Source organism: Trichomycterus rosablanca, chromosome 14, assembly GCF_030014385.1.
Source record: "Trichomycterus rosablanca isolate fTriRos1 chromosome 14, fTriRos1.hap1, whole genome shotgun sequence".
In the NCBI taxonomy this organism is placed as follows: Eukaryota; Metazoa; Chordata; class Actinopteri; order Siluriformes; family Trichomycteridae; genus Trichomycterus; species Trichomycterus rosablanca.
Window position 1 is genome coordinate 23,498,641 of NC_086001.1, and position 16,703 is coordinate 23,515,343.

At 36.7% G+C, this 16,703-nt stretch overlaps 1 protein-coding gene across 1 annotated transcript; it reads right to left on the reverse strand.

Moving 5' to 3' along the window:
- Positions 1-470: 470 nt before the first annotated feature.
- LOC134326601 (zinc finger protein 502-like) lies at positions 471-1,199 on the reverse strand (the record flags this gene model as incomplete). Its single annotated transcript, XM_063008765.1, has 1 exon — positions 471-1,199. A coding segment is annotated over one exon (729 nt), but the record flags the coding sequence as incomplete, so codon positions are not given.
- Positions 1,200-16,703: the final 15,504 nt, after the last annotated feature.

Sequence of the window (16,703 nt, forward strand, 5' to 3'; positions counted from 1 at the left end):
CTGAGGTTGGTACATTACACCACATTACATTTGATGATTAATAATAATATTCATACCATCATGTACATTTGATAATTGAAGTAGAACAGTTCTAGTGGATATTAGTAGAAAAAAAAAGTACACAGAGCTTTTTCTGTACATGCAGTAGTGGAGTATCATTTTATTTTCTCCTCTGAATGCGCCGGTGTTTTTCAAGATGACTTCAGTCACAAAAACGTAACTTCTGTGTGACCGTACTGGTGTCTATTAAAAATGCTGCTTCATCTGCACTATAAGCAGCAATATGGGTCATCTTCTTATGTGAATGTGCTGTTGTGGTGTACTTAAAGGATATTCCTTTCACTAAGGTTCTTTTCAGACACGTGATACGACCTCTCTCCTGTGTGAATGCGCTGTTGTTGTTGGAGAACATAATATGCAATAAAATACTTCCTACACTCTTAACAGTGATGTAGTTTTTCTATGTGAATACGCTGATGCTGTTTGAGATTCTTTTCATGAGCAAAAATCTTTCCACATTCTGAGCAGTGATACGGTTTCTCTCCTGTGTGAATACGCTGGTGTACTTTAAGGGTATTACTTTGAGTAAAACTCTTTCCACACTCAGTGCAGTGATATGGTTTTGCTCCTGTGTGAATATGCTGGTGTTTTTGGAGGTTAACCTGTTGAGCAAAACTCTTTCCACACTCTGAGCAGTGATACGGCTTCTCTCCAGTGTGAACACGCTGGTGTACTTTAAGGTCACTACTTTGAATAAAACTCTTTCCACACTCTGAACAGTAATATGGTTTCTCTCCTGTGTGAATACGCTGGTGTACTTTAAGAGCATAACTGTAAGCAAAACTCTTTCCACACTCTAAGCAGTGATACGGTTTCTCTCCTGTGTGAATACGCTGGTGTTGTTGGAGGTTAACCTGTTGAGCAAAACTCTTCCCACACTCTGAGCAGTAATATGGTTTCTGTCCTGTGTGAACACGCTGGTGTTGTTTGAGATTACTCTGCGCAGTAAAATTCTTTCCACACTCTGAGCAGTGATATGGCTTCTCTCCTGTGTGAATACGCTGGTGTTGTTTGAGATGACTCTGCTTAATAAAACTCTTGCCACACTCTGAGCAGTGATATGGCTTCTCTCCTGTGTGAATGCGCTGGTGTTGTTTGAGATGACTCTGCTTAATAAAACTTTTCCCACACTCTGAGCAGTGATGAAAGTTCTTCATGTTTATGCTTTGATGAGACTGTAGAAACTGTTTCCTTGGAAAGCAAAAGAAACAAAGAAACAAGTCGATTAATTAGAATTACTTTTACTACATTAATACCACAATAATATTAAACTCATCACCTAGTAATAAAAACATTAAATTCACTTCACGTCTAAGTGAGAATCTAAATTCAAAGAACATCAGGATAAAATACTTATAAATACTGCAGATATTAATAAATAACTATAAATAACTTGATATAAATAAAGATATAAGAGATCTGACTTTCTCAACACCAGTCCTGCACCAAGCAAATCTAATCCAGTTCATGACAGGACTAATAATTAGCTCACAAGTGTAAATCTTTGGTGTGCTGGGAGTAAAAAAGGCTTCATAAATCACCACAATTATGAGCATAAAGCTATTTTAAACTGTCTGAATATATTAACCTGATAATATGAAATAACATCATACAATATAAAGAATGCAACATAAATGTAAAAGAAACAAACAAGAAAACCCTTTACCTTCTTGTTAGAATCCTGGCAGTCACTTTAACAAAGCTGGTGTCTCCAGCAGGTCGTTTCTAATGAAGAACGTGCAGAAGATCCTTCTTACCAAGTGACTCAGCTACAAGTCTAGAGTTTAGTCCTTAAATAGAGCTGAGGACAAAGACCCAAGACCAGTTCAAAACTCTGCATTGGTCAATCATCAGACAACCATTCACACCTTCTTGTGTGAAGTACTAGCTCATTATTTATGGAACGTGTGCAAATGAAGTAGATGGAGCCACAAAGCATGATGGGTGAAGTCAAACTACACCTATTTTTAAGTTATTTACATTTAATCCTAAACGCAAACAAGGAATTGAAAGGCTATTCTGTAAAGTGAAATGACATGAACTTAGATAAAGCTTTTATGATAAGAATCTAAGTCATGTAAAATGCTGTATGTATATTTGTGTGAATTAGTTTCTACTGTATATGAGGAACAATAAGAAAACTATAAGAGGAAACACCCACCTATAGATTTATCTGTATTTATGGTGTAGAAATATTTACTGTGCACTTGTGTGTCTGTGAACTGTTTGATTTACTACTGCGGTCAAGCCTCCACTTCAAAATGCTCAGTCAAATCAGCTCCCACATTGTTTGTGAAGATGTGCGTATACTAAACATTACGGTAAAAGCGCCTGGCGGAACTATTTAGGATAGAATTTTAGGCTTTAAAATAAAAGGTTTGGTAATAACTGGACATTATGATTTTACTTTACATTTACAGTCAACTAAAACATAATCTAAGCTCATTCCTGTTTTAATTTAGATTGTTATTAAATGGAATAATCTTGATTACATTAATTGCTACTGTGATTGAAAGGAATTCTCCTGTTTCCACTTAACAATTCCACTTTATAATGATAGTACATCACCTGTAGTTTACACTCAGTTAACATCAATCTTTAGTGTAGACCATGTGACTTGTACAATAAAAAAAGGGTGTAAATGCACATTAGATTTTGAGCAAATTTTTGTGCGCATTTAAACCATGTTTACGGTATGCTTAATAGTAACACTTTAAATACTACAACCCCTGGCAACAATGATGAAATCACCACTCTTGGAAGATGTTATTTTAATTGTTTAATTTTGTAGAGAAACAAAAATCACAAACATGCCACAAAACTATCATTTTTTAAAATTCCAACCTTTGGCATTAGGAAACAAATATAATTGCTGTGGTAGAGGAAAAAAAATATGGAATCACTCTGTAATTTGCAGTTTAAAAACAAAACATCTGCAGCAGATTAAATTTGCTAATTATTCTTCAGTTTAACCTTGGAGAGCTGTTGCACAAAGCAGATTGACATGAGTCATGGCTCCAACACAAGATATGTCAGTTGAAACAGAGCAGAGGATTATAAAACTCCTTCAAGAAGATAAATCATCATGGAATGTTGTGAAAGATGTTGGTTGTTCCCAGTCAGCTGTGTCTAAAATCTGGACCAAGTACAAACAAAATAAGAAGGTTGTAAAAGGGAAGCATACTGGTAAACCAAGAAAGACATCAAAGTGTCAAGATAGAAAACGTAAAGCAATATGTCTTAAAAACAGAAAATGCACAACAAAACAAATGAGAAACAAGTGGGCAGAAAGTGGAGTCAATGTCTGTGACCGAACTGAAAGAAATCACCTAAAAGAAATGGGCTTTACATACAGAAAAGCCAAACAAAAGCCATCATTAACACATAAACAGAGAAGAACAAGGTTAAAGTAGGCTAAAGAAAAGCAATCGTGGACTGTGGGTGACTGGATGAAAGTGATCTTCAGTGATGAATCGTGAATCTGCATTGGGCGAGGTGATGATGCTGTTACTTGTGTCTGTCCAATGAAATGTATGAAGATAACTGCCTGAAGAGAACATATAAATCTCCACAGTCGTTGACAGACGTGAAAACTTTCCTTCAAGAAAACATATAATGTCAATGGCATGGCCTGCAAATAGTCCAGATCTCAATCCAGTTGAACATCTCTGGTGGTAATTGAAGAAAATGGTCAATGACAAGGCTCCAACCTGCAAAGCTAATCTGGCAACAGCAATAAGAGACGGTTGGAGGCAGATTGATGAAGAATACTGTTTGTCATTAGTTAACTCCATGCCTCAGAGAGTTCAAACCATTATAAAAGCCAGAGGTGGTGCAACAAAGTACTAATGGAGTCGTTACAGAGACGCACTTATAATGTAATGGGACTCCTGCACCTTTAAGCAGCGACTGCTGACGTTGTAGTCACGGCAACTAACTTTGACCTTCGCTAAAAGCCATGTCACTTTTACGGCAAAAAGATCGCGGGGTAGCGTAGTCAGTAATGTAAATAATAATAATAAATACAAATAATTATCTTGCAATATAATACAGAAGCATCGTAGTGACAGTAGTGACGTTTATATTCTCAGTCGTTTGTAAATGTTTAGCGAGTATATCACAGCGTTTAAGTTACAAAATTACCATAATTCTGTAATTAAATTTACTATAGCAATTAGCATTTATACACACAATGCTAACTCGTTAGCACTATTTTACGTTTGGTTACATCTCATATTGTACCAGATGTAACACTGTAACTACAGCTATGTGCTTTTACTGTATGAAGTTCTTTATTGTTTTTATTGTTTGTATTATGTAGTTTTACTCCATTCTGATGCACACAGTGTATCATATAGCTAGAAAGCAAATAAAACCGACATAACTGTGTTCTGGAGGGAGTTGTCTGTCTAGTCTGTCTTAAAATACACTGTAAAATCCTACATAAACTGCATCTCCCAAAATGCATGCTGATTTTGTGACCCGCAAAAGTGACCCCATCCCACCAGCAGATGATGTTAAAAAATATTTAAACATAATCCCAACATGTACAAGAAGAGAAAATGAAGCAGAATGAGGAAATGTAATAAAAGTAAATACAAGTTTGTGCTTTAGGAAGAGAAACCGGTGCGTCTCTTGTGTCATAAGGCTGTGTCTGTGGTAAAGGAGGACAATAGAAATGTAGATATACATTATAAATATATTGTATAAATTTGACAAATGAGTTAGCCACACCTGCACTAGAAGATGGTGGGATAATTAAACGTAAATATGAGTATTTCTTTTTACAAAGGAGTTTAGCTACCACTAATTTGGTCTATAGATAAACACAAAGAACAAAGACTCATGATGATAGAACAATGCAACACTGTTCAGTCCACAGCCCTCCATTCACACCTTCTCATGTACATTCTGGTGAAGTACGGTTCATTATTTGCTAAGTGGAAATCATCTAAACACTAGAATTTTGGAGTGTAGACCTAGAAGTGTTAAAGTAAGAGGCTATTCATTTATGAAAACTTAGCATTCATAATATGAAGAATTTTTGCAAACACCATAAAGACCAAGGTAAAATTTTTCCACTTGAAAGTAAAAGTTGTTCTGTGTTTAATAAAGTAGATTAAACTTGAATAAAGAATAAAAACAGATTCAGATCTGAGGTTGGTACATTACACCACATTACATTTACTGATTAATGATCATATTCATACCATCATGTACATTTGATAATTGAAGTAGAACAGTTCAAAAAGAAAACTATAAGAGAAAAAATTACACATAGCTTTTTCTGTACATGCAGTAGTGGAGTATCATTTTATTTTCTCCTCTGAATGTATGTGCTGGTGTTTTTCAAGACGACTTCAGTCTTCTTGAAAAAACGAGTTTCTGTGTGACCGTACTGGTGTCTATTAAAAATGCTGCTTCCAGTAAAACTTCATCCGCACTATAAGCAGCAATATGGGTCATCCTTTTATGTGAATGCGCTGGTGTAATGTACTTAAAGGATATTCCTTTTAATAAAGTTCTTTTCAGACAGTGAATGGTGATACGACCTCTCTCCTGTGTGAATGCGCTGGTGTTGTTGGAGAACATAATGTGCAATAAAATACTTCCCACACACTTAACAGTGATGTAGTTTCTCTATGTGAATATGCTGATGCCGTTTTAGACTATTTTCATGAGCAAAGATCTTTCCACACACTGAGCAGTAATACGGTTTCTCTCCTGTGTGAACACGCTGGTGTACTGTAAGGGCACTACTTTGAGTAAAACTTTTTCCACACTCAGTGCAGTTATATGGTTTCTCTCCTGTGTGAATACGCTGGTGTTTTTGAAGGTTACCATGTTCAGCAAAACTCTTTCCACACTCTGAGCAGTGATACGGCTTCTCTCCTGTGTGAATGCGCTGGTGTAGTTTAAGGGCACTACTTTGAGTAAAACTCTTTCCACACTCAGTGCAGTTATACGGTCTCTTTCCTGTGTGAATGCGCTGGTGGTTTTGAAGGGTACCATGTTGAGCAAAACTCTTGCCACACTCTGAGCAGTGATATGGCTTCTCTCCTGTATGAATGCGCTGGTGTCGTTGGAGATGACTCTGCGTAGTAAAACTCTTCCCACACTCTGAGCAGTGATGAAAGTTCTTCATGTTTATGCTTTGATGAGACTGTAGAAACTGTTTCCTTGGAAAGCAACAGAAACAAAGAAACAAGTCGATTAATTAGAATTACTTTTACTACATTAATACCACAATAATATTAAACTCATCACCTAGTAATAAAAACATTAAATTCACTTCACGTCTAAGTGAGAATCTGAATTCAAAGAACATCAGGATAAAATACTTATAAATACTGCAGATATTAATAATTAAATAACTATAAATAACTTGATATAAATAAAGATATAAGAGATCTGACTTTCTCAACATCAGTCCTGCACCAAGCAAATCTAATCCAGTTCATGACAGGACTAATAATTAGCTCACAAGTGTAAATCTTTGGTGTGCTGGGAGTAAAAAAGGCTTCATAAATCACCACAATTCTGAGCATAAAGCTATTTTAAACAGTCTGAATATATTAACCTGATAATATTAAATAACATCATAAAATAAAAAGAACAACAAATGCAACATAAATGTAAAAGAAACAAACAAGAAAACCCTTTACCTTCCTGTTAGAATCCTGGCAGCCACTTTAACAAAGCTGGTGTCTCCAGCAGGTCGTTTCTAATGAAGAACGTGCAGAAGATCCTTCTTACCAAGTGACTCAGCTACAGGTCTAGAGTTTAGTCCTTAAATAGAGCTGAGGACAAAGACCCAAGACCAGTTAAAACTCTGCATTGGTCAATCACAGACAACCATTCACACCTTCTTGTGTGAAGTACTAGCTCATTATCTATGGAACGTGTGCAAATGAACTAGATGGAGCCACAAAGCATGATGGGTGAAGTCTAACTACACCTATTTATTTTAGCAGAGAAGTTATTTACATTTAATCCTAAACACAAACAAGGAATTGAAAGGCTATTCTGTAAAGTGAAATGACATGAACTTAGATAAAGCTTTTATGATAAGAATGTAAGTCATGTAAAATGCTGTATGTATATTTATGTGAATTAGTTTCTACTGTATATGAGGAACAATAAGAAAACTATAAGAGGAAACAACCACCTATAGATTTATCTGTATTTATGCTGTAGAAATATGTGAACTGTTGGATTTACTGAAGCACTTTCTACATTCTGAGCAGTGATACAAGCTCACTGAGAAAACATAAAGATTAATAAAGAGAAGGAAACAAAACCTGAAAATAAAAGCTTTACCTTCCGTTAAAATCCTGTTTAAACTGCTGAGAATTAGAGCAGTTCATAACTACAGGAATACAGACTGTACTTGTACTCGGTCTCTTTACCTCCAGCAGCGACTGGAACCAGTGCCAAACAATTCAACTCTACCCAGGGATGCCAAGTCTAGCACAAATATCCAGCTCAAAGTCTGTCTAAACCCGCCCTTCACATGCTAAAACTAGCAGACCTTGTTCATAGGTATGTGAGCGCAAATCCTCAACCATGACTGAATTTTTAAACAAGCCCAATTTAGCGGGAAAATCGTGAGAGTTTCCAGGTTCAACAAAATTATCCAGCCTAATGTCTGGTCTAAAATCAACCCTGCAGCTAAAACTAGCCCAGAATCCAGGGTGTCACAGATATTGGTGAAATGGCAAATGAACGATCAGTGTACTACATTTTACTTCATTTTACTTCATTTTACTTCATTTTACATTCCGATTAATATTTTTTGTGATGTATTTTGTTTACATTGGTATTACAGCTAGTAATATTTTATTATTAAACTATTAGTCATTTTATTGAATTTTTTGTAATCGTTTTAGATCTCATAAAAGAACATCTAATAATAACACTTTAAATAGTAAAAGCTCTGAATTTCACTTCTACTTTTTTCTGTTCTTTCCTCTCCAATCTTCATTATTAACTAATGATTTATGAATAGAATTTCAGGTTACATGAAGAACTATTTTAAATTAGGCGGATGCTATCTGCTCCCTGGTGTAAACAGCAAAGTGTACAGTTTGCACCCTGGTGTAAATGCTATTTACACCCAGGTTCATTTACACCATGTTTTACGGTACAGATCACATGGTCTATGCTAATAGTTTTGCACATCTAAACCCTGTTTTATGATACACTTAAACTTTATAATAAAGGCCTTTTATATTGTCACATTTCTAGAATGTATTTAGAAATAATACATCTGAATGTCTTGATATTAACTGAGTGTAACCTACATGTTGTGTACTATCATTATAAAGTGGAATTGTTCTGTGGAAACAGGAGAATTCCTTTTAGTAACAATAACAATTCATGTAATCAAGATTATTCCATTTAATAACAATCTAAATTAAAACGGAAATGAGCTTAGATTATGTTTTAGTTGGCTTTAAATTTAAAGTAAAATCATAATGTCCAGTTACCAAACCTTTTTTTTTAAACCCTGAAATTCTATCCTAAATAGTTCCACCAAACACTTTTACCGTAATGTTTAGTATACACACATCTTCACAAACAATGTGGGAGCTGATTTGACTGAACATTTTGAAGTGGAGGCTTGACCACAGTAGTAAATCAAACAGTTCACAGACACACAAGTGCACAGTAAATATTTCTACACCATAAATACAGATAAATCTATAGGTGGGTGTTTCCTCATATACAGTAGAAACTATTTCACACATTAAATTTAGGATTAAATGTAAATAACTTTTCTGCTGAGATAAATAGGTGTAGTTTGACTTCACCCATCATGCTTTGTGGCTCCATCTAGTTCATTTGCACACGTTCCATAGATAATGAGCTAGTACTTCACACAAGAAGGTGTGAATGGTTGTCTGATGATTGACCAATGCAGAGTTTTGAACTGGTCTTGGGTCTTTGTCCTCAGCTCTATTTAAGGACTAAACTCTAGACTTGTAGCTGAGTCACTTGGTAAGAAGGATCTTCTGCACGTTCTTCATTAGAAACGACCTGCTGGAGACACCAGCTTTGTTAAAGTGGCTGCCAGGATTCTAACAAGAAGGTAAAGGGTTTTCTTGTTTGTTTCTTTTACATTTATGTTGCATTTGTTGTTGTTTTTATTTTATTATGTTATTTAATATTATCAGGTTAATATATTCAGACAGTTTAAAATAGCTTTATGCTCATAATTGTGGTGATTTATGAAGCCTTTTTTACTCCCAGCACACCAAAGATTTACACTTGTGAGCTAATTATTAGTCCTGTCATGAATTGGATTAGATTTGCTTGGTGCAGGACTGATGTTGAGAAAGTCAGATCTCTTATATCTTTATTTATATCAAGTTATTTATAGTTATTTACTTATTAATATCTGCAGTATTTATAAGTATTTTATCCTGATGTTCTTTGAATTCAGATTCTCACTTAGACGTGAAGTGAATTTAATGTTTTTATTACTAGGTGATGAGTTTAATATTATTGTGGTATTAATGTAGTAAAAGTAATTCTAATTAATCGACTTGTTTCTTTGTTTCTGTTGCTTTCCAAGGAAACAGTTTCTACAGTCTTATCAAAGCATAAACATGAAGAACTTTCATCACTGCTCAGAGTGTGGGAAGAGTTTTACTACGCAGGGTAATCTCCAACGACACCAGCGTATTCACACAGGAGAGAAGCCATATCCCTGCTCAGAGTGTGGAAGCAGTTTTACTACGCAGGGTAATCTCCAACGACACCAGCGCATTCACACCGGAGATAAGCCATATCAATGTTCAGAGTGTGGAAACAGTTTTTCTCATCAGTCTACACTCCAAAAACACCAGCGCATTCACAAAGAAGAGAAACCATATCACTGCTCAGAGTGTGGAAAGAGTTTTACTACACAGAGTAATCTCCAACAACACCAGCGCATTCACACAGGAGATAAGCCATATCAATGTTCAGAGTGTGGAAAGAGTTTTACTACACAGAGTAATCTCCAACAACACCAGCGCATTCACACAGGAGATAAGCCATATCAATGTTCAGAGTGTGGAAACATTTTTTCTCATCAGTCTACGCTCCAAAAACACCAGCGCATTCACACAGGAGAGAAGCCATTTCAGTGTTTAAAGTGTGAAAAGAGTTTTACTCAAAGTAGTGACCTTAAAGTACACCAGCGTGTTCACACAGAAGAGAAGCCGTATCACTGCACTGAGTGTGGAAAGAGTTTTGCTGAACATGGTACCCTTCAAAAACACCAGCGTATTCACACAGGAGAGAAACCGTATTACTGCTCAGTGTGTGGAAAGATTTTTGCTCAAGAAATTAATCTCAAACTGCATCAGCGTGTTCACATAGAAAAACTACATCACTGTTAAGAGTGTGGGAAGTATTTTATTGCACATTATGTTCTCCAACAACACCAGCGCATTCACACAGGAGAGAGGTCGTATCACAGTTCATTGTCTGAAAAGAACTTTAGTAAAAGGAATATCCTTTAAGTACACCACACCAGCGCATTCACATAAGAGGATGACCCATATTGCTGCTTATAGTGTGGATTAAGTTTTACTGGAAGCAGCATTTTTAATAGACACCAGTACGGTCACACAGAAGTTACGTTTTTGTGACTGAAGCCATGTTTCATTTTTAAATATCCACTAGAACTGTTCTACTTCAATTATCAAATGTACATGATGGTATGAATATGATCATTGCTTCTGTTATTAATGAAATACATTTCAGGTGTTTTTACTGTGTGAATTTGTTGTAATCGGATGTGTATCAAACTTATGTAAAATGTCAATTCGGTTGTGTTTAGACCACATTTAAAAGTCCAATAAAATTTGCAAATCAAATTATCAAGTGCCACCCATACATTTATAAAAAAACACTTATTCTAGTACTAATGTTGTGAGTTTGGGACAATTTTACTGTAGGAATTTAAAATAATGGGATGGCAAACTTGTGTAAAGTGTCTATTCTGTTGTGTTCAGACCACATTTTGAAGACCAATAAAAATGGAAATCAAATTGTTATCAAATGCCACCCCTAGATTTCTGAAGTACACTTACTCTAGTACTTATCTTGTGATTTTGCGACAATTTTACTGTATTAATGACGTGGCAATTTGGAGTAATCGGATGGCAAACTTATGTAAGGTGTCTGGTTGTGTTAACACCACATTTCTAAGTACAATAAAATAAGCAATCAAATAGTTATTAAATACCACCCGTACATTCATGAAGAACACTTACTCTAGTACTCATGTTGTGATTTTAAGACAATTTTACTGCTGAAATTTGGAGTAATGGCATCACAACATTGCATAATTGGTTTTGTAAAGACCTGGGAGTCCAAACCAAAGTTTTTCATTAATGTATTGGTGACTCTTGATAACAATTCGATTTGTTAATTTTATTGATCTTCAAACGTGTACACAACAGAATAGACACTTTACACAAGTTTGCCATCCCATTATTTTAAATTCCTACAGTAACATTGTCCCAAACTCACAACATTAGTACTAGACTAAGTGTACTCCATGAATGTATGGGTGGCACTTGATAATTTGATTTGCTGATTTTATTGGACTTTTAAATGTGGTCTAAACACAACCGAATTTACATTTTACATACATTTCTGCCATTCCATCATTTTAAATTCACACAGTAAAATTGTCCCACAATAACATGGTGAGTACTAGAGTAAGTGTTCTTCATGAATGTTTGGGTGGCACTTGATAACAATTTGATTTGTTAATTTTACTGATCTTCAAATGTGGTCTGTACACAACCGAAAATACACTTTACACCTGAATGACAGAAACTTAAAATGAGCAACAAGCCAACTATGAAAAACGCCAAAGGCTGGTGGGTGTGGCTTTCTGGCAGTGTCTGGCCAAGACTGTTAAAGTTTATCACATTACTCCAAATTCCTACAGTAAATATGCCCCAAAATCACATGGTGAGTACTATAGTAAGTGTTCTTCATGAAAGTATGGGTGGCACTTGATAACAATTTGATTTCTTAATTTTATTAATCTTTAAATTTGGTCTAAACACAACCTAACTTACACTTTAGATACGTTTGCCATCCCATTATTTTAAATTCTTACAGCAAAAATGTCCCAAAATCACATGGTGAGTACTAGAGTAAGTGTTCTCCATGAATGTAGGGGTGGCACCTGATAACAATTTGATTTGCTAATTTCATTGGAAAGTGGTCCAAACGTTTTACATAAGTTTGCCATCCCATTACTCCAAACTCTGACAGAGAAATTGTCTTACAATTATAACCTGAGTACTAGAGTAAGTGTTCTTTATGACCATAGTAGTATTTGATAACATTTTGATTTGCTTAATTTATTGATATTTAAACACTGCTCCTATTACAACCAAATACACTCTTTACACACGTTTGTCATCCAATTACTCCGAATTCCTACATTGTTCCAAAATCCCAACATAAGTACTGGAGTAAGCGTTCTTTATGAATTTAGGGGTCTCTTCAGATAACACTTTGGTTTGCTTATTTTATTGTACTTCAAAATGTGGTGTTAACACAACCGAACAGACACTTTACATAAGTTTGCCATCTGATTACTCCAAATTCCTACAGTAAAATTCTCTCAAAATCAACACATGAGCACTACAGCAAGTGTTCATCACGGTCATAGTGGTGGGATTTGATAATTTGATTTGCCTATTTTATTCATCTTTTAATAAGGCTCCTAACAAAACCAAATATACACTTTACACAAGTTTACCATCACATTACTCCGAACTCCTACAGTAAAAGTGTTTCAAAATTATAATCCTAGTACTAGAGTAAGTGTTGTTCATGGTCATAGTGAAGTCATTTGATAACAATTTGATTTGATTATTGTATTGATCTTCAAATAGCGGTCTTGTACACACTATTTTTTTTTTATAACAGAAGGTCTGAATTTCGAACTTTTTAGATTGCTCTATATATAGGCTGTAACACACTTTTGTTTCTGCTACAATTTATGTGCATCAGAACTCGGTAGTAACGTATATTAAGTAAATAAAAGAGACGATTTACCCTCTTCAACACTTCAACACAGCTGTATTACCGCAAAACACGGTTTAGACGCGCAGTAAAAAATTAAGTGTAGATAGCGTGACCAAGCTTTTTTAAAGTGCAAATGGCGTGACCGCGGTGTTGAAATGCTAAGTGTTAAGGGAGTGTCTAAAAAGTGCATAAAGTCTAGCTCTAGTTTTTGTACTTTTTTGACTAAGTGGTCTGAATGGAAGACTAATTTTAGCTCACTTAGACAATGGTGGGATATTGGAAAAGCCCAAATTAAGCTGTTTTGTCAGCAATATACATCTTTTAAAACGGCAGTAAACAAAAGAGTACTTGCTGCGACCGTAGACGAAGTACGCGCCGATTAATTTTAACGCTAGTGGGTTCAGGAACCGCCATGGCCATGCTGTTAAGAGTTCGGCTGTGATGCCATAACCCCGTTCGAATCCAACTCCCTCCCGGTTTTTAACAGACTGGCTTCTTTCCAGCTACGGCTGATGCGGGAGCTTTCTGTTCCCCCGAACTGCGCCATAGGCGATTTCGGGGGGCCTTTCAGCGCTAGTGGGTTCAGGAACTGCCTGATGGCGATGCCGTTAAGCGCTCAGCTATAACGCCATTACCCGGTTCGAATCCAACTCCTTTGTTTTTCAGCGCCAGTGGGTTCAGGAACTGCCTGATGGCGATGCCGTTAAGCGCTCGGCTATAATGCCATTACCCGGTTCGAATCCCACTCCTTTTATTTTTCCCTTTTTGTTTTTTTTGTTTTCTGCAGCGCCCAGCGGCACCCATCGGGGTTCCTGTTTTGTTTTTAATTCTGTTTTCTGTTCTGTGTTTATTATTTCTCATTTAAAAAATAAAATTATGATTTATCCCATCTCCACACTTGAGTCCTTTCTCTCCACATAACAGAAAGGTGCGACCATTTCTGGACTCAGCGGAGAACCCCCGTTCTCTCCCAAAAAATTTTTTTGGGGGGGGCACTCCCCCGGTTGCTTGTAGCAACCTGGGGGAATTGGACCGCTGGGCTAGGGACCTCAGGAGAGGTCCCTTTAAGGATAGGGTACTGTAAGGTTCTGTGGCGTCAGTGGAGCTTACCACTCGCTCCTGATGTTGCAGGCCTTACAGAGCAGCAAAGAGCTTGGCCTTAAATAATTGGCCAGCTCGTTAGGGCGAACGACCTGCAGCTGCGGGTCCCTTATTTAACACTAGAAGTCCCAGAGAGGGGTCATTTACCATTTCTACCTTTGGAACCCAGAGACGGGTCGAATGACCTGAAGGATTTTAGCTAACATCCTATAATCACCTTCTTTTGTTCTGCAAATAAGGCCATTACTGTCGCACCACAGGAGGTTGTTGTTTTCCATTGAGTTTAGCCATTTAGTTTCTAGTTAGTTCTATTCAGTTTATTGTATTTGATAATATAAAGACTATACATATTGTATTTAGTTTAGTTTTATTTGAGCAAAAAAGCATTTTTTTATAAAAATCATTTTTTATATATTTTAAATAGAGAATTAGAAATTTTAGAGCAAGGTACAGCTGTGAGTAATGACCAGAAGCATTTGTGTCTAAGTCAAGAGGACTGAAATTTCAGTGTGAAAAATATACAAAAGAACAACTGTTATTTGTTTCCATGCTTTTTATTTTTGTTATAAAAATAATAAAAAAAAATACAAGGAATAAAACAATTCCACACATATTTACAATAGGCTGCAGTGGGGGGCTGCGTGTGTGTGTGTGAGTGGCATGTCCTTCTTGTGTGACTAGCATTTCAGCACTCACTCAGCAGTCTGTCTGCACTGTCGGAACATACCTGGCACTGCCTGGGTATGTCCCTGGTACATTAGCCACACGTGTATTTGTAGCAGTCAACACATCTCTCAGTTGCACAATTGTTCGTGCATCGATGGTTGACCTGACACTTCGCCCTTTTGCCAGGGCTGGGTGTGGAAGGTTGTTGCCGAAGGAGTTTCTCCTTGCGTGCCTTCTTTTCACTCACATGAGTCACCTAACTCTTTTGCAAGCTCAACCAGGAAGTCCACCCGTCTCTCCTGCACCCCAGTGCATGCCTGATAAAGAACATGCGCATTCAGTGCTGCCATGTCAATCATGTTGTAGAACACGGCGACTAGCCATCTCCGTGTTCCTGCACGCACGCTGTACTCCTGCACCATTTGGTCCATTACATCCACACCGCACTTTGTGTGGTTGTATTGTGTGACCGTGTTTGGCTTCCTTTTGTTGGTATCCTCAGTCTCAACCACGCTGTGCATGCTGCTGAGAATGTAGACGGTTTCTTTTGAACAAAATAGGTGAAGCAGTCACCTATTTATCCCCCACAGCACAAAAGGCTGCATGCAAATTTGCTAAGGTGTTAGCAACCTTATGCATATCCCCTGCACAACAATGCAGCTGGGGGGTGGGCAGACACACTCAGGAGCAGCTTACATTCTTTTGCTTACACTCTTTTACAAGACCTTTGTTGAGGTGGATCAACACAATTAATTTGTTTTGTTTTTTGTCTGTCATTTTGAACCCACTTCTTTCACATCTTTTTTTTAAAGAAAAACATAAATAAATTATTTTAGAAAAACTTGAAAACTTGAAACAGATTGTATGTTTTGCAAACTATATGTACATTTGGCAAAATGACCTGGATAATGCAGCACAACATCACGGATCAGCAGCAAAAGGTCACATCTCTCCCAAAACACTTCATGTGTGCTTCAAAACTAAATGTGTGTTTTATACAAATTGTCAGTTCCCTCAAAATGCAAAGTCTCTTGACCTGTGTTTCACATGGTGTTTTGAGGATGTCATCTCGGTTAGAAATTGATTTTTTAGGTAAAATTTATTGATTTATATGGTAAAACTTATTGACTTATAACTGTACTTAAAAAGCTGACTTTTGGATGGAAAAAGCCATTACATAATGTCTGGCTAATTCTCTGTACAGAACATTTAGGAACAGGGAACTGAAACTGATCTTTGTGAAGACCCAGGACTCTGTGTCTTGCCAAAATGTACAGGGGTACAGAAAAAGATTTTGTATGCTTCAGCATTTTGTGCAAAAGACAGTGCACACACATAAGCATTTTTGACGTGATCAGGAATTAATGAAGGTATAAAACTAAAGAGTGACCAGAGGTGGGGGCTCTTTTTGCTTTTCTCTCCTGAGAAGCTTCAGAAGACTCGTCTGGATCCGAAGGAAGACTTAGACGTAAACTTACTTATATTCATATTAATAAATCATCATTATTATTTGACTTAATCTTGAATTTTGGTATTTTTTGTCATTGACACCAAAAAAAGTAAAAGATCTGTCTTTAAGGCCATTGGCTCAGAAAGGCCAGGTTTTTAGTCCTTTTCAAGTATTAGACAGACGTTAGTGTGAATTCAGCTCTACTCCCCCCTGCAGATTCCTCAGGCAATGGCCACATTTACAAATGAAAGGATGCTAATTGGAGCCATCAGAGTCGTCAGTTCGGACTAAGGGTCATTTGACCCTCTTTCGGGACTTCAGGGGGGAGCTCGAAATTTCTGGGACTTCTAGTGTTAATCCTAAACACAAACAAGGAATT